The sequence below is a fragment of the Pagrus major genome, chromosome 15, assembly GCF_040436345.1.
Source record: "Pagrus major chromosome 15, Pma_NU_1.0".
NCBI classification, from domain to species: domain Eukaryota; kingdom Metazoa; phylum Chordata; class Actinopteri; order Spariformes; family Sparidae; genus Pagrus; species Pagrus major.
The window spans coordinates 26407161-26425952 of record NC_133229.1 but is presented as its reverse complement, the minus strand read 5'-3'; the positions used below and the strand labels follow the sequence as shown (position 1 = coordinate 26425952).

General features: G+C 42.5%; 1 protein-coding gene across 1 annotated transcript in view; it reads left to right on the top strand.

Moving 5' to 3' along the window:
* LOC141009049 (contactin-associated protein-like 4) overlaps positions 1-18792 on the top strand; it is a 71123-nt gene that overhangs the window by 49831 nt on the left and 2500 nt on the right. Inside the window, exons 11-24 of the mRNA XM_073481458.1 lie at positions 255-361; positions 2179-2298; positions 2552-2752; positions 3036-3198; positions 3334-3461; positions 3642-3812; positions 5156-5374; positions 7271-7510; positions 8837-9037; positions 10125-10132; positions 10368-10428; positions 12666-12799; positions 13254-13341; positions 16871-17086. Of these exons, the coding sequence (XP_073337559.1) occupies positions 255-361; positions 2179-2298; positions 2552-2752; positions 3036-3198; positions 3334-3461; positions 3642-3812; positions 5156-5374; positions 7271-7510; positions 8837-9037; positions 10125-10132; positions 10368-10428; positions 12666-12799; positions 13254-13341; positions 16871-17086 (2057 nt within the window). The remainder of the gene's footprint in view (positions 1-254; positions 362-2178; positions 2299-2551; positions 2753-3035; positions 3199-3333; positions 3462-3641; positions 3813-5155; positions 5375-7270; positions 7511-8836; positions 9038-10124; positions 10133-10367; positions 10429-12665; positions 12800-13253; positions 13342-16870; positions 17087-18792) is intronic.

Genomic DNA, 18792 nt, shown 5'->3' with positions numbered 1-18792 from the left:
GTTGAAAGTTCAACTCGTAGCAGAAAAGTACCTGATGTCATTGTCGAACTGTCCCCGACTCATCCTAAAATGAATCATAATAATAAGCCTTGAGCCGACCATCATCCAGGCGGAGCTCCTGGACCAGCTGGTGTGTGATTTCCTTAAAGTAATGGTACATGTTCGTACAAACTGCACCGTACTCACCTCTAAAACACGGGGCAAGGTTAAAGCGAGTGTTGGGTGTAAATGTTTGCTTTTCTTCTGTCTCTCAGGTGTTCTCTGAGTCACTGTGAACATGGAGGCAGCTGCAGTCAATCATGGAGCACCTTCCACTGTAACTGCTCCACCACCGGCTACAGCGGCGCCACCTGTCACAGCTGTAAGGGCCCGAAGCTTTGTTTGGTTGTTGTCGTTCTATACGTCACACACAGCGTGGGCTCTATTAGCTTTCTTGTACATTGTGCTTCCTCTAACAACACAACCTGCTGCTTTTAAGTTGAAGTCCCTGCAGACGTTGTGGCGATGGTGGAAGGTCAGGCTGAGATCAAACCTCTTTCTGGCAATCATCATTGTGCGAAGAGTTGAGAGGTCCCAGTGCAGAGAGAAACAGTCGACACGAGAAAGGAGAGGGAGGTTGAGAGGAAGAGGAGAAACAAGAGAGGAAGATGAAGAGAAAGGTTTAAAAATAGGGACAAATAAAGAAGCTTGTTATGTGGCTCTGATGTGAAAGAGACTTCAGATGTAATGTTACTGTTTTGTTTTAAAGACCAAGTAAAGTGTCCCTTTTGCAATCATCCAGGATGGATTACCATCTTCAGAGACTGTTATCACAGTCCAACCGCCAGAATAAATGTTGGCAATGTCTTTTACTGCAAACCACGGATATGTTGAAACTTTGGCCTTTGATTTGTTGCAACTTTACATTTCTATCAGGGGTGCCACGAATCTCAATATGATAATGAACCATACGCTACGCCATCCACGGCTCAATACGCACTTATGGCTTGCAGATTTTTGCGTGTTGTGTGTTTCTCTCGGATTATATATGGGCTACCAGCTGTGAGCTGTCAGGATAAGTGCACTTTTACTTTTTATTATACCAGTAGTCGAAGGCCAAGAGGCACTTTTGGCACTTTTCACATTTGAAAGTTTTTTATTTTTATAGAATTTGATATTTTTAACGTTATACAATACACCAGAAATGTAAAACGCTTTTTGTTGTTGCTAAAGGGCAAAATAAAGACAGAATTTTGGAGAGTAATACTGTCACGTTTTCTCCTCACACAAAAAATCTGTACCGAATCAAACTGAAACCGTGATCCCAAAAACCGAGGTACATATCGAACCGCGGGCTAACTTCATCGTTGCACCCCAAGATGTAATCTGATTATATTTAGGCACAAAAACAATGATCATGTTTTGGTATTAACTGGTTTTGTCACTGCAAAAAATGTCCTGATGTCTCCTTAAAAATCCTCAGTGGTTTCACACTTACAATTGTCGGCACAAATTTGAACCTATCCCTGGAGTGCTGAAACGTAAAAGCTAACATTATATTCTGGTGACTGGTGATTTCTAGTCATAAGTCAAAGACCTCAGTTGAAGGAATAGTCAGACATTTTGGGATTCACCTCATTTTTCAGAGTTAGATGAGAAGATTGTTTCCACTCTCACATAACCATTAAATATGAAGCTACAACCAGCAGCAGGTAGATTAGCTTAGCATAAAGACTGGAGCAAAAAGATAGCCTGGCTCAGTCTAAAGGTAACAACATCCCCCTGAGCGAACCTCTAATTACTACATTATATCTTGTTTTTTAAATCGGTGGTTTCCCAAAGAGGTTATTTGCCAAACTATTCTGAACCCTGGAGCTGTGACTTATTTGTTGTTACCATGAGGTGTTTACTAATTGTTCAAAAAAATGTCCTGCATGGCTGCACAGAGAATACTTCAGCCAGCATAAACTTTTGGAAAAGCAATTTTAAAAGGTTGATAGCAGAATGTATTACAGGTTTCCTGTAGTAATATTTGATAATATATTTTGTATAGCACCTACTTTGTATGATAAGTGTGGGGAGGAGTGTCAGCGTGGATCTGTTGTTGTGAGGAAGGTTCAGTCTATCAAACAAAGGATATTGAAAACATAAATTACGATGACGATGATGACGATGATGTGTGTCTCTCTCTCTCCTCAGCGATATACGAGCAGTCCTGTGAGGCGTACAAACACAAAGGCAACACATCAGGGTTTTATTATATTGATGTGGATGGCAGCGGACCCATCAGACCACAGCTAATATACTGCGACATGACAGGTAGCGGACACACACATCAAACACACACACATCAAACACACACCATGCAGGCCCACTCATGTCCACTCTCCCCCTCTCGCTCTTTCATCCTCTGTTCCTGAGTGTTGAACCTGCTGTGTGAAGAATCTTAACGCTGATTTTTTCCATACAATCACAAACACATCACATACAAATACGAGATGAAAAATAAAGATACAGACATACAAAAAGAAAGTCTACTGTGCTTTGTGTTATTCTTCTCTCTCTCCGTCAGAGGACAAAACCTGGATGGTGATCCAGCACAATAACACGGAGCTGACCAGAGTCCAACCGTCGCTGGGGAAGAATCAGCACTCGGCTCACTTTGAATACAGCTCTGAGGAGGAGCAGCTGGCGGCCATCATTACCCAGTCGGAGCACTGCGAACAGGAGCTGACCTACCACTGCAGGAAGTCACGCCTCCTCAACACGCCGGGTAAAAGCTTGTTGATATTCTGTGACACCACGTAGAGATGATTTAAAACAGATGGCTGTACAGTACGAGCAGGAACCGGACTGACACTGCTGCCTGGTCTGTGTCACTGATGATGAAATCTACTGAAAATAAAGTTGTGTGTGATCTTGAGGGGACCAGTCGTCTGATTTTTACACATGATGTTACGTTCACTCTTAATGAGGGATTACTACTCAGGCAGAAGTTAAGTCAAGAAAAGCTCCCAATGTAAGTCAATAAAATGAAGTGTATTTGTGTGTTGCAGACGGCCCTCCTCTCAGCTGGTGGGTTGGAGGTCCAGGTGTAGGACAGGTGCAGACGTATTGGGGCGGGGCTCCACCAGGAAGCCAGCGGTGCGCCTGCGGCCTGCAGGAGAGCTGTGTGGACCCTAAACACCACTGCAACTGTGACGCTGACCGCACTGAATGGTACTGTGTGAATTATACTGCTTCTTCTTCCTGTTTTTTTGTTTTTTGTCTTTTCCTGCAGCTGATAACAATGACAATTTAACTGCTTAATCTTATTTTGCTCTTTTTCTGCTTCATCCTTTCCCTTCCTTCCAGGGCTAACGACTCAGGCCTGCTGACCCATAAGGAGACCCTCCCTGTCAGGTCTCTGGTGCTGGGTGATGTCCAGAGACCCGGCTCAGAAAGCGCGTACAAAGTGGGGCATCTCCGTTGCCATGGAGACAGTAAGTCGGGTCCAGAGCCCTTAATGTCACGTTGCACATGTGTTTGAAATGACGCTAGTGTGTGTTACATGTCAGTACAACACAGATGTTGTCTGTTGTAAAAGCTGAATTTTAAACTAATTCCTTTGCTCCTTAATTGTAACTTCAAACCAGAACTAATAACTTTTAATCTATTTGCAGAAAATGTCTGGAACGCTGCGTTTTTTGACAAGGAGACATCTTACCTCCACTTTCCCACATTCCACGGAGAGCTGAGCGCCGACATCTCCTTCCTGTTCAAAACCACCTCGTCCTCTGGGGTCTTCCTGGAAAACTTGGGCATCAAAGACTTCATCCGGATCGAACTCAGCTGTGAGTCAAACCGCTCAGGTTAGATGTCTAATCCAGACTTCACTAGGATGTGAGCAGGAAGGATCATCCTGGGAGTTAAAGTTTCTCCTGGATTGAACTCAGCTGGAGGTGACGCTCCTGCCTGGGACTCCACCTCAGACCTCCTCAAGCCTAGAAAACTTTTCCAGCATCAACGCCATTTAGTTTTCCTCCCGTGGGAAATCATTGCAGTGGTATTGCATTACATTTCCAACTAGTTAGGTAGTTGGCCGAGTGGTGCTTTTCGAAATGTATGTGAAATATCGTGCTGTTCTCTTCTCACTGCCAATGACAGCAAGCCAACTTTCATAAAGTCGTAAAGTAAACGTGATGAGTTTTAAAGTCAGTTATGAACCTGAGGGTGGAATCGAGAGGGGGAATACATTTAAATTACCTCAATCTATAATGGATAGAAAGGTTGACTGCACAATTTTCTTTCAGATTTAATTTACACATGCTGTATTTTCTTTTAAAAAAACACCAGTTTTACTTTTAAAGACTTAGTAAAGTAATGTGTTCTTTGAGTTTTTAACCAGCTGGGCAAACCAAAGCTTGTGTGTCTCTGCAAAAATCACCAGCCTAGTCACCAGGATCTTCTGTTAGCAATTAACCTTCCTGCAGACATTTGCAAAAAACGCCGCATATCACATTCAAATGACACGTTTATGGACTGACCACAGTTTGAGTCTGCGTTGCGGCATTTGTAAGCATGACAACGGTGGATATTTTTACAGGAGAGCTGGCGACCTTTCCAGACATGTTTGTGGCGACCAAAACAGTTACTTTAAGCCAAACCATGATGCCTTACTCACCATAACCAACTCGTTTTTGTACCTAAACCAACACACATCATAAGGAAAGCGTTGTGACAAGAGAGAAATTGAACCTGAACAAACATAAAGTTGCAACAGAAATCTGTGGTTTTGCAGAAACGTTTTGCTAACGTATTCTGGCGACTGGGTCGAAATCACTTCATATTCATCCCTCACACAGATGGTGAGTTACTCAGGGAGTAATGGCTCAGTAAAGTGTAACAAGAGGTAAAAAACAAGTGACAACAGAGGGTTTGAGAGGATAAAAGGTACTTTATACTCAATGAGAGGAAATCAATGAGTAAACCACACAGGTTCAGCATATTTGCAACAATGCAGTGTGTTTCTGCTGGTAACAGTTTGGTCAATGCAACATTGGCACTGTTGTTGTGTGTGTTTGTTGAAAACACCTGGACTGTCAAACATGTGAAGAACAGACTGTAGGGAGATACAGAATAACGATGAATAGATTTGTTGATTTATGTACAATAAGTCTGGATTTCCCTCACACAGCCTCCACTGAGGTCCTCTTCTCCTTCGACGTGGGTAACGGTCCGCTGGAGGTTCGTGTTAAGGCTGGCTCCCCGCTGAACGACGACAGGTGGCATCGCATCCGAGCCGAGCGGAACGTTAAAGAAGCCTCGCTTCGCCTCGATGAGCTCCCCGCTGCCACGCAGGAGGCTCCAGCTGACGGGCACATCCACCTGCAGCTTAACAGCCAGTTATTTATAGGTGTGTTTGTGTGTGTATGTGTGTGTATGTGTGGCTGTGACATGACTGCTGCTCAACAAAACAGCCCAGACTCCCTTAAAAAATGATGGTATTTTGTGGATTGTTGAGTTAGAGGAGCATTTATAAATTTTGAAAATTGATGTCTGCAACAAATTCTTAATTACTTGCACTCTCTTGCAATTTCGGCATATTTAATACACTATTTTAAGTTGTTCCTTTCTTCATATAAAAATACAATGTCAGGTTGTCTTGGTTTGTTGCAGAACTGGTGTGTTTGCTTCTCTGTGACTAGATAAAGTAAATGCTTTGTTAACAGCAGATCAGCAGCAACAGATGAGTCCCGCACAGTTAGTTCACGTTCTTCAGTTCACGTTCTGTTGAATAACGCAACTTTTGGCCCTTTTATCGCTGGAAATAGACATTCAATCAGTACAGTCTTGTTCATTTCAGCTTCCTCGCTTGCTCACTCTCTAAATTTGAACAACAACTAGAAACTAATATCTGTATCGGCGTTGTGTTGTGTACAGATGACAGCACGTTTCACAGATTGCATTTACACCTTCCTCAGGCAGATCCAATCACATCATCATCAACAAGCATTGCACCTCGTTTTAACATGTATTTCTCCTTTTTTTTAGAATCAAATTTTAATACCAGCTGTAAATGGGGTGTTGTGTTAGTGGCTGTCAGGCTTTTTATCTTTTTATTGTTGCCGTATTCTCTGTCTTTGCCTTAGTCTTACCTTCCTTCTCTTTTTCCACCCGCACGACCAACAAAAACTATTTCATTGACCCCTCGCGGTCAAGGCTGGTGGTTTAACATCTTTGTGTCCTCTGCTTCTAATGAAAAATATCAGATAGTGACAGAAACTAAACCCTTCAGCAAAACTCATCACCCATCCTAGCTCATACTGCACAGTGCTGTCTCTTGTTATTGATCCATGTTGAAAGTGACAATAAATCCACCTTTAACAATCCTTGTTCCTAAACCTCAACAATATGTGGTACACAGCCAGTGTGGAAGTAATTCCTTTATAAACACTTAATAGACTGACAGAAAATCCTCACAAATTGATAGAAAATCCCTCAGCTGATGCAGTGAAAAGTTCTGTTTTTAGTTTAGTTTCCTTCCAGTAACCTTGGTACAGTTTTTGGACTAGTCCATTAGTTATGGAAGTCCTTTCCTGACAGCTCCAGACGAAACTCTGGACCCTGATACTAACCTCATCATCTTCGCTGTCTTGGAAAGCTGTTTATCTCATCATGAGAGTCCTGAGGTTGCCAGTTTGGCACCCCGAGACAATTATAATGTTGCAGAGCCTGAACTCTGAGGGCAGCTGGAGGTCGTAATTCCAGAAAGTCGGAAAACAATAACTTTTTGAGTTAAAATTCTGCCCGAGAAAGGGAGAAAATGTTTTCCTGTAACAGTCAGTGAGTGCAGCAGGACAAGCAGACTGTCACTTAGATTGACAGCTCGCCAAATTTCCGCATCTCAACGATCAGCAGGTGCCTGGCTGACAAAAAGAAAAGCCAACTCCATGAATATTTCACCTGCCAGCTTGTGTTTCAGTGCGTTTCATCACCTCATCATTTTAAAAAACACCGGCATGAGGACGGCGACGAATTCTCTGGAGGTGCAGGAGTGTTTTCAGCGATTAGTATTATAATCAGGTATCAGTCAGTGTCACCTCCCAGTTTGATCACAGAGATGATGTGATTTGCTTTTCATTCATTTCTGCATGTTATGAAAAGACTCAATAAATAAAAGGTCTGCATTTATTTTTGTTAAAGTTGTCAAATTTAAAACTATGCTTTCAAAAGTTGTCTGCATTAATAAAGTATCATGTCAGCTAAAAAGTTTAAAACCAGTATCATCCTGTCTCCGCTGTGTCTTCAGGAGGCACTGCGTCCAGGCAGAAGGGCTTTCGAGGTTGTATTCGCTCTCTGCAGCTGAACGGTGTCACCCTGGACCTGGAGGAGAGAGCCAAGATCACCCCGGGGGTTCAGGCCGGATGTCCAGGTCACTGCAACAGCTACGGTTCACTCTGCCAGAACCAGGGTCGATGTGTGGAGAGACCCAACAGCTTTTCCTGCAACTGTGGCCCATCTGCTTACACTGGAGCCTTCTGCGACAGAGGTACGCAGGCTTTGTCATCTGGTGCACAGGAGAATGAGCTTACTGCTAACTACAAATGACTCGCAAGACAACAGAAGTAATAGCTAACCTGAGTACTATGGTATTGGTCAATTCATAATCATTCTGATAGAACAGATTTATCTTGAGATCTTAGTCATATTTTTAAAGTCTAATGAAAAGACAAACTAGTTCTGTGGGTCGGAGCTGCTTTTGGCTGCACGGCACGAGTTTGTTGCAATTGGTATTAGCGAGGTTCAGGAGGTTAAACTGGTGCAGTGCCATGCAAAATAATTCACAGAGGGAGTATCAGAGGTTAAATAATCAGTCCACAGTTAAATGCACAACTGAACCACTCACAGGACTCGGTCGACAGCGGTCGGCCAGCTGCTGACCTACAATATGGCCGCCTGAATATGTGTTCGAGTGCAGCACCTGAAAGTGGTCTATAAATAAAACACACACACATACACACACATACAGAGCTGCTTATCATCATATTCCTGTGGGAAATGTGATTTATATGTTAAAGCCATTTATAGTCTGTGGTTGGCTGATCATTTATCTTGTTTTGACCTTTGTCTTCTAAGATTGCAGTACGCCTGAATGTCTCAAAATCTTTCTTATCCGTGTTGTTACAGTCTGCAAAATGACAGAAAATGTTTTGGTAAACACGGAGGTAAATATACTGCAATTAGGTTTTTGGGAAATCCTCAGCATTTAACATGTTCTCTGACATTTCTTTAAACTTTGTTGTTTGTTACCGTCTAATGCATCTCATAAAGTTGTTTTAAGAGCACACACCTAGACTTACTTACGGCTCGTTATCACAGGAACATTGAATCATCACATCCTCACAATAGCACAGTCTCACGTGTATTTTATAATTAACCAACCCCACCTTCGCTGCAGCTCGTGCCCCAGAGCTTTACCCGCGACGGAAATCACAACTCCGACACACAACAGTGATATAATTAGCAGCCAAATTTTTTTTATTGTTCTTTTCAGCTGTCAGTTGCTTCTTTCTGCGGCTGCTTCTTCTCCAGCTCACTAATTAGGCGTTGTCGCTGCAGCTGAGGCGCAGTTACAGTCCAGTCCCCTACAGGATTAGTTGCTACTTAGATGCAGTGTGAAGACATAGAATATACTATTACTAATATATATTCACATTTAAATGCAAATCATCCTGTCATGTGAGTTGTTAAGTGGGTGTATTCGCAGGATGAAAAAGTTATATATTATAACAAGCAGAAGCTGTAAGGTGAACTTTCTTTTCAATCTTTCAGCAGCCAAATTTAAAATCCATTCATCGTGTCTCCCTCGCTGTAGAGGTTTCAGCCAGCTTCAAGCCGGGAACATCCATCAGCTACACCTTCAAAGAGCTGAACAGGAGCAGCGGCGCCCTGCCTGACGTGACCCTGAGAGCAGAAGACATCTCCCTGAGCTTCAGGACCAGCCAGAGTCCTGCTCTGCTCCTCTATGTCGGCTCGTACCACAGAGAGTACCTGGCTCTGCTGCTCAACAAGCACGGTGAGCATCAGGTCCTGTGTGTGTGTGTGTGTGTGTGTGTGTGTGTGTGTGTGTGTGTGTCATCATGGCACAATGTGGTCCTTGAGACACCTTTTCTGGCAGGAATGCTACTGAACGAAGGAGGCTTTTGATAACTTTAGTTACTTTGGAAACAATCAATCGACACACAGTATACAGTGTGTACATACATGTAAGTTTTTTTAAGTTTTTTACTTAAGTATGAGTTTGGTTACTGATTTTACCCAACAAACAAACTCCACAGCTTTCATAACCCTGTTATTCCTACTGTCACCTTGTTACGACCCCAAAGGAAAGCTTGTGGTTCAAAGAGGTCTAACATAATTACACAAGTCAAGAGGTCCAAAAATAGAAGAGTTTTATTTCAGGCAGAACATGACCATCAATCAAAAGTTAAACTTAACTAACCCCACAGCCTCCCCAACTAACTACAAACTGACGGGCCGCCAAAAAAAGAACAAAAGAAGGGAAGCCACCTCGGTCCAACCCTTACAGGGCCGTCGAAACCGGGCCTCTACCCTTCCCCAAACTAAACCCTACAGCAGAAATAGCGCCACAAAACTGAACCACCGGACCCGCCAGAAAAGGGAAAAGAACAAACAATCAAAGCTCCATGTGGCCAGTCTGAACTGCTGCTGCTGCTGTCAGGCCAGGAATGGGAAAAGAGACCAGCCTTGAGTCCCCTCCCCCTCTTTATTGACTCCTCAATCAGCCTGAGCAGGCTCACCTGGAGAGAGGAAGAAGACAACCGACCATGCTTCAGTGACATCAGGGCATCACATGATCAGAAAGGGGGGAGCATGTAACACACCTTCACTGTATTTCCCTGTTACAATATGGAATCCATAATGTGCATGGTGCTGTCACATTTAGGGTTTTAACTTCCACAATTCACTGTGTTAGAGGGTCCATAGATCCACATTTTAACCATGAAGCTGAATCGAAGCCTCTAAAACAGTCCCAATAAAAACTGAACGTTATGACCTCCATAAAGTGAAGATTTATCGCAGGACTCTTTCATTAGAGTGCGCTCGTTTAGGCTCACTGTTCCTCATAAAGTGAAAATGAGTGTGTAGATATAATTACTAATTAAATGAAACAAGCTAACAGCTTATTATTCAGCACCGTATTAAAATAACAGGTTTAATTGCATTTCCAAAGCAGGTAGAGATATTTTACTGCATTTTTTTTATGATGCATCGGCGATCAGACACCTCTTAATCAACAACTTCCTCTCATCCTTCACCTCTTCTTCTTCTCCTTGACTCTTCCAGCTCTCTTTATCACTCCTTTCATCTGGTTTTCCTCTCCTCCGCTGCTTCACGCTTCACTGTTTAATCAACTTCTAATGAATTCAGTCAGAAGAGGAGCAAGTGGGGTCATTTTGGATTGAATAAAGGACGACGAAGGCTGCAGCGGGATTCCACCTACATTAGCAGCAAATAGACTGCGAATAGGCTGCTGTAATAACCCAGACTGGTGGAGGCTGATGGCCACCAGGATGATGATGATGAGGCGGTCGGCAGGTTGCTGCATTAAAACTGAAGCGTACGTTCATCAGAAACTCAGGAGCAGTGTTTGTTTTCAGGGGATAAAACTCTGTGGGAACACTGTGAGCAGCTCGGGTGATGCTCTGCTGTGTCGTTAGCAATGAGAGAAGCTGTAACCTTCACGGTTTAACGTGTACTTTGGACTGATTTGGTATTTTCTTTCATGTTTTTAAAGTAATCTTTATTCTTCTTAGCGTCATGAAAAGCCCGGAAGAGTGTACAATGTCCCTTCAACTCATTTGACTGTTTTATTAAAACTAATAAAACGTCAAATCACCAAAGAGGAATGAAGGAACTGTGAACCTGAGTTGCCATATATTCACCTTCTCTTATGTTTCAGACTCACTAATTCCTCATTAAATAAAAGTGAAACTCTGATGTTAACAACCGGTGAAAAGTTCAGCCGTCACCAGCTTCTCGCCGGCCCACCAGCTTGTCCAGACTATCAGCTGTCTTTTAGCTTGTGACCTCTTAATCGTGGTCTTTACCGTGTGAGGATGCTGCAGGACTGACTCTCTCCTCTAATAAGTACGGTGGGAAAAAAAGGCAAGCTTTAAGTGTTAAAAAAATAATTAGCAGGTCTGAAAAATATGATTAATGTATGATGTTAATGTTTCATCTTCTGCTCTCACTTTTCTCTCTTCCTGCCTCGTCTGTATACATTGAAACTCTTCTATCCAATCACACTGTGGCCGGAGCAGGAATACATGCATTTACAATTATCATCCAAGACATGCTCATGTGAATTGCTAGAGTCAAAATATTTTAATATGCACTAGTTATTATGCATTAGCACTGTAAAATGGAAAGTATACGTCTCCTATGTGTCGTATCACCCACACAGACGTGACAGGGTATTCATGTAAATGGAATAAAAAGTTATCCGGCTGAAGCAACGTGATAATCATACAAATTAACTTGATTCTGAGGACCATTACTGGCAGCACTTGGCACAATATTGAATACTTTTTTCCGTCTTGTTCTTCCGCTGCTGTTGCTCTGGAACATTCAGTTCCCTCCTGATACACATTGATACTCTCTGAAATAAAACTTCTGTCGAAAGCAGATGATGGGTGAGAGGGCGGCTTCAGCAAACTTTAGTACTTCTGTTAGTTGTTTTAAAGTGGGTGGCTTTTATGAAACTAAAACTGAAACTCTTGAATATTCAAAGTGTTGAAGTTAGTGTTAGATTAAAGCAAAGAAGTTTAAGCACCTCGGGGTCTTGTTCAGGGAAAATGTAGCGTGAGATGGACAGCTCAGTTCAGTTCGGTGCGGCGTCAGCAGTATTGTGGGCGTAGCGCCAGATCGTTGCGGTGAGGCGAAGCTTTCGATTTATCAATCCATGTTCCGACCCTCACCTTCGGTCATGAGTTTAGAGTAGTGACTAAAGGAATGGTAAGTTTCCTGGAGCTGGAAGAAGAGCCACTGCTCGTCCGTGTCGAAAAGGAGCCAGTCGAGGTTGTTCAAGCGTCTGTTTAGGATGCGTCCTTCGTGCCTTCCTTTGGAGGTTTAATGGGCATGACCGACTGGAAGGAGACCCCGGGGCAGAACTAGCTGGAGGGATTATACACCTCATCTGGCCTGGGAACGTTTTAGGATTCCCCAGAAGGGAGCTGGAAAGCATTGCTGGGGAGGAACCCTGGATAAGTGGAAGAAAATGGATGGATGGCTGATTCAAAAAAAAAAAACCTATAATCCCAAGAACAACCTAATCTTATTCCTCTATCCTAAAATATTTATTAGGTATAGGCCATAGCACACTAGACTCATCGACCCAGCAACCGAAATAAGTCTAATTTCTTCTGTCTGTATCCATGTACTATTCCCTGAGAAAGTTATCGATATCTCGCAATGTCAAAGAAAGTAAGAAATAATCCCTGCATCATCCCCTTTATCCAAGTTTCCAGGAAATCTGTCAGTAGTCTGTCAGTAGGACACGGGTAAAAACACTACCTCCTTAGTAGAGGTAATAAAAGGCTTTACTTGTTTATCGGAAAGTCTGGTCTGCTTTCTGTTCGAGACACACAGGAACAAACCAGTGTTCTGTTTTGTTGATCCAGACAAGCTGGAGGTGAGGTACAGACTGGACAGCAGCAAAGAGCCTGAGATCCTGAGAAGCAAAGTGAGGAACCTGGCCAACGGACAGCTACATGCTGTCACCATCAGCCGACTGGCAGATGCTGTCTCTGTGCAGGTAACACACACACACACACACACACACAAACACACAAAAGACTGAAATATTCCTTCCAGCCGGTACTAAACCCTGAGTCACACTGGTTTTCTCAGCATCCTCTCTTGTCAGTCGACTTCAGCGACAAGCTGATAATAAAGGCTGAGCTGCGGTGAAACATGCTGGCGGCAGCTCGGAAACACCTCCGAGAGTGATTTTTCTCCAAACTTCAAAAGACTTTCTCTGCTAGATTTGAGTTCTCCATCCCCCTGCGTAAAATGCTCAATTGGTTTTTCAGGCTCAGATAAACATACAAAGTTTCTGCAATCATGAGGAAAATCTCAAAACCAAATCTTTTCAGTTGTGTAATCGGTTGTATGCTTTGACACATTTACCCTCCTCTGATGTCAACGTGTACTTTCTCTTCAAAAACTGATAAACTAAACTGAAACTTTCATTTTTTTTTAATTCTCAGATTGACCAGAACACCAAAGAGGACTTCAACGTGACATCTGATGTAGAATTCAATGCCGTCAGGTCGCTGGTTCTTGGCAGAGTGCACAGTAAGTGAGACAGCTACAGCGATCCAGACGATGCCTTTGAGGCTGCAGAGCACTCAGACGCAGACTAATTTCAAAAGATATTCTGCCGTACCAGACAATGGGGTATTGGAAAGTGTTGTCTGGAGGATTAAGGGAGTGAAGATCAAACAGAGAACAAATATTCATACCTGGTGCCATCAGCACCCAGATGAGACGGGATTCAGATCGTTAGTTTTTGGCAGAGTGCAGTCGGACTGCCGGGGGTGATGTGCTTAATATTTACTTTCCAAATGAGCATTTCTCGGCTTGATTGCGGTCTTTCTGCTGTTGATCAACACATCATACAGTCTAAAGTCTGCTGTACTTGTGGTCTTACTTGACTTCTCGTAGCATCACTTGAATATAATCCACATTAATCTCCTCACTGCTTCAACCAGCAGCGGTAGTAAAAATGTGTCAGGAAACTGTCTATTCTTATATTCTTGGGATGTACAGTAGATCATAATCTGTTTTGATCTATGGTTTGTGCAAACTAGGCCAACCTGCACCGAGGGGTTGCGGTCAACAAATCTGAATCCCGTCTGAGTTAATTCTAAAATATTCAGTGCATCAAGAACGTTTTTGCAATGTATCCTGATGGGGACATGGCAGATTCATGGCAACTAATCCAATAGTTGTCAAGTCAGTTTTATCTATATAGCCCAAAATGAGAAATGACTTTGCCTCAGTGGGCTTTACAATCTGTATGGTGTTCGACAGCCTCTGTCCTCACATCCTCGATTCTAGTCAGAATAAACTCCCCCCAAGAAACCTATTTTAGCAGAGAAGGGGAAATAAATGGAAGAAACCTCAGGAAGAGCCACAGAGGAAGGATCTTTCCTATCCCTGACCTGTAAAACAATGCACTTCATAGTTTTTTCTCTGCTTTGTTTATTAGTTTTCACAATTGAAAAAGAGGCATTATATAATCAAAAGTTCAGGAAAAGAAGATGCACCTTTTTAACCTTAGAAGCAGGTTGTCTTTTTTTCTGCTGAGACTGCCCGGGTTAGCAACAGACATAACTAGCGAAGAGGCAAATCTGTCTCTCCTAAAGCATACCCTGCTTTATCATCTTTTTTCCTCTAAATGGGACCATAATTTACAAAACACAGATCATGCTGTGTTTAGGAAGACTTGAAATTAGTAACTGAGACCTTAAACTCATTAGGAAACTGTGTGCTGAGGTAATAAATCAAGTGAGAAGTAGGCTGATTTTCTCACAAGCTTAGATTCAATGGGATTTCTTTTTGAAACCAGTGTAGTCGCCTCCTGCTGGCCATTTAAAAAAATGCAGGTTTAAGACACAGCCTTCATCAAGTCCCATCCGTATCTTTTACAGTCAAAGGGTGGGACTGACTGACTCACTAAGACTGATACTTTGATGATTGTTCATCTGGTTCCCATTACATCTGCTTCAGTTTGCACTCCAGTGTAACTTTTCGAAGAGTCTTGTCTTGACTCCTGCTCACTTTGCAATGCTCCACCAGCTGAACGAGCCCACTGTATCTCAGTAAGGCTGAGCTTTTAGGCTGGAAGAATATTCCACAAACAAAAAACAGAGCTCCTACTTAGCAGCTAATACAGGAATCCATGGAGTATATAATAAAAGTGCATCGTCTCAAGTGGAGATAACAGACTCTCTCTATTGCCACAACGTTTTTCTGGATTTGCGCCTATTATGCCACTTGTGCCGAAACGCAGATCAATTTTAAGGCCGGCGCTCACTGTGTACAGCATGCGCTCCAGATGTTTATTAGACCACCTGTTGGTAAGCGATGTATTCAAAAATGTGCTGATAAATCCTCAGCTCATATTTTGCAACTCAGCTCAGCAAGAAGGCTTTTCTTTCTTGTTTGCTGCTGTGCTCGAACACGGTGTGTACACAGCAACTTCTCAAACTTTCCAGACAGCGCACTCACACTGCCAGACGCATAAAAAACACAATACTTTTGAGGATGTTCTCTTGTGAGGTTAAGGGTTCCTGGATGATCCCACCTCATACATATTGCATCTTCTGTGGACCAATGGTCAGGTACCACTTGGGTATAATGAATGTTTCAGTATCAGTCCAATGCTTTCATATAGAGTGGGTTTACTGCAGCGTGGAACAAAAGAAGCTGTTGCCTCTGATTCTCCCCGAGCAGACACGGACAAAAACAAACATCAGGACACTGATGTTGCATTAGCTGAAATCTAACCAGGGAGTCAGCCTCCCTCAGCATGAAAGACTTTGCCACCAATTACCCCTGCTCTTGTTTTCTTTCCACATGGTGAGCCTGTTAAACAGATCAGATATCTAACAGAGACGTAGCTCCACTGTAATTTACTTTGTCATGACCCAGTTATGTTCTTTTTGAACAGCACCTTCAGAGACAGACTAAGAAATAGGTTGTTAATACGATGAGAGTCTGTGGGACTTCCCGCTTCCAGGTGTAGCACTGCCACTGCAAGCACACTGTAAAAAGTAACGCCTGTCTTTATCGGCATCATTAGATTCAGACATTGATATATGGGTTATAAATCAGACAGGTTATATTGAGGGAAGGTCTATGATTGGTTTGATTTCTTTGATTTATGTGTCATACACACAAAGGTAATTTTGCAGCGCTGTCATGAGCAAAATATTCAGCCTTCTCCCCTCCAGGGGATTTTTTAATTAGTATTAGTATAGTATTTTATAATTATCATGCCAAAATAAATCAACATAATTGGAGGATATCTTACTAAAAAGTGCATCCCTCACATCCTACTTGACAGGAAAACATAAACAAAAAATAACCTCACTCCCAATAAGGGCTGTCACTTTTTCCAAAAATCAATGATGTGTCACGCAACACATCATGATTTTTGTTACCTTATTAACTTTACAGCCCGTCTGACATCACGTTCGTCCCCTTCTTCTTCAAGAATGATACTGTTTTAACAGCTGTATTAACTTATTGCTTCCTATACGCCCGTCACCTCTACCTTGCCTTATCCGTCATGGCCTTCTCACAAGCTTCGGGCAGGGGGCCTGCTGAAACGTACTGATTAATATGCAGTCAAACGAGATTGTACCGAGCGCAACTGCCTCAGTTGGACATTTAGCTAACAGCTGAATCCGCAAATTTGTTGTCTTTGTTTGTGACTTTGCCATCTACGATGTAGAAACCCAAAATGCTTCCACATGTCGCTTCTCAGGTGTTTTTGGTGTCGTTACTGTCCGCTCAGGACGGCTCTGCTGCGACCGTCCTCCATTTTCATAGCAAAATAACGTAACATTAACGTTAGCTTAGTTTACTGATACGTTTCAGAGCGCCCTCAGCCTAATTTGCTTATGGACTGTACATTTCAAACAGGTTAATACAGCTCGAATATGAACTTTTTCCACGTTCCAACATGTTGTCCCGTGGCTGACCTCACGATTTGTCCCAGTAAAAGATCTTAACGTGATCATTTCTCCATCCAAATACTTTTTTTTTTTTTAATGTTCTGATACACCAAGCTCTGTTTCTCTCTTTTCCTCCTCAGACTCTGGAGATTTGGACCTGGATCTGTCTCGGTTTGCCTCTCTGGGTTTCACAGGCTGTCTGTCAGCTGTGCTCTTTAACTCCGTCAGCCCTCTGAAAGCTGCTCTGCTCCACCAAGACACCAGCCCTGTCATTGTTACCGGCCCGCTGGTCCAGTCCATTTGTGGCTCCACTTCAGCTAATCCCTATGCAGCAGAAAAAACACACCACCTATCAGGTCAGAGGAAACATTTGTTGTTTTTCTTTCTTGGCATTGTAACCGCCTCAGGCTCCATTTGCATTCGTCATATCAAGTAACCGTTATGCAGATCTGATTTAATACACGTGTGCCGTAGACATTTAGCCACATATCTGCATTTTTATTGTTGTTTTTGGCTACATGCAAATCAGGGTAAGCCTTGAGGGTGGCGGTGATCACCCTGAGGCTGTTTGGTACCTATCAACAACACCAAACAAAGGACTTGTGTACTTCAGCAACAGTAACAACGGGGAAGTTTTCCAGTTTCTGAGTGAAATACAAAATTAACCGTACAGTGCATCTTCCAAAATGCTGAATGCTGTTGCTGAATGCTACAAAACCAATGTTATGTTTGCTTGTTGAACACAAAAGACTTGTAGCGACGTTCAAAGTCTATGTTACACAGTATGACGTGCTCCAGTCTGTAGTGCACCACAATAAAAAGTGCTTCTCCAGAAACACACTGGCTCTCAAATGTCAACAGCTGCTGTGGGAAATGGCATCCCAAAGGCTTGAGACTTGTTTATTCAAATATGTCCAGAAACAGCTTTGTCCTCTCTGAAACAATGGAAATATTATCACACAATAGCTGCTGTATCATCATAGTTTATTTTCACTTACACAAAAGGTGAGAAGAACTCAAAGTTCAGATGAATTTCAACACTTGTGAGACAAAAGTTTCTCGGACTCAGCTTAACTTAGCATACAATAGCAAATCTAAAACAAACAAAAAAACAGTGGATTTATGACACAGTGTTATGGATAAAAATGCTCCTTGGAAAATAGGACTTTTCCTGGTCTGATTTACATATATAATAAATAACATATTGTTCCGTATTGAAGTGTAAAAAAAAGACGAGACCTTTGCTCTCTATTTTGTTAAATTGTGTACATAAATTATCTCAAACATTCCCAACAATGTTCAAACTGAAGAAAATCTGTAAGTTTACTCAACTTCTGTGAAAACGTCAGATGATACATCAGAGAGTGAGGAAGGAAGACGGAGCAGCCCAGCCGCCAGGATAAAATGTTGGCTGTTAACGTTTCCACAAATCAATGATACATTCAAATGTTTGGGTGTTCAAGACTGTGTTTCAGCTTTTGTAAGCGTGACACCACTGGATATTTTTAAGGAGACCTCAGGACATTTTCCAGCTGTGTTTGTAGAGACCAAAACAGGTATTCAAAGCCACAACATGATCCTTTCCTCACCCTTACAAATTGGTTATTGTGCCTGAACCTAACCAGACCATAAGCACAGCATTGTCACAACATAAAACATAAAACTGAACCTAAAGAAATGAAAAGTTGCAACATATCGCTTTAAAAAGTGAGAGGATAACGACGAGCAAGTAGCAAAACCCAAACTCCAGCTTTTCTCCAACAACCTGCGTGCCCTCACAGAAACTAGAGTCTAACATTAAAGGTGGATGCCTACAATTACAGCACGCATTTTTCTCAAGGGGCTCAAATGAATGGATATTATTGAGGTTATCGTGGGCGGTACTGTCCAGATCTCTGTGTGGGTGCTACCTCTCGGTCTTTACAATGAGACCTATGGGCCTCTCATAATGTAATGGCATTGGGTTAATGGGCACTACATGAGGAAATTAATTCAGACCAGGAAAGAGTTTCCTGTGCTGTATCTTTCCCCTGTGGTCACTCATACAGAGGATTGTGCGCTG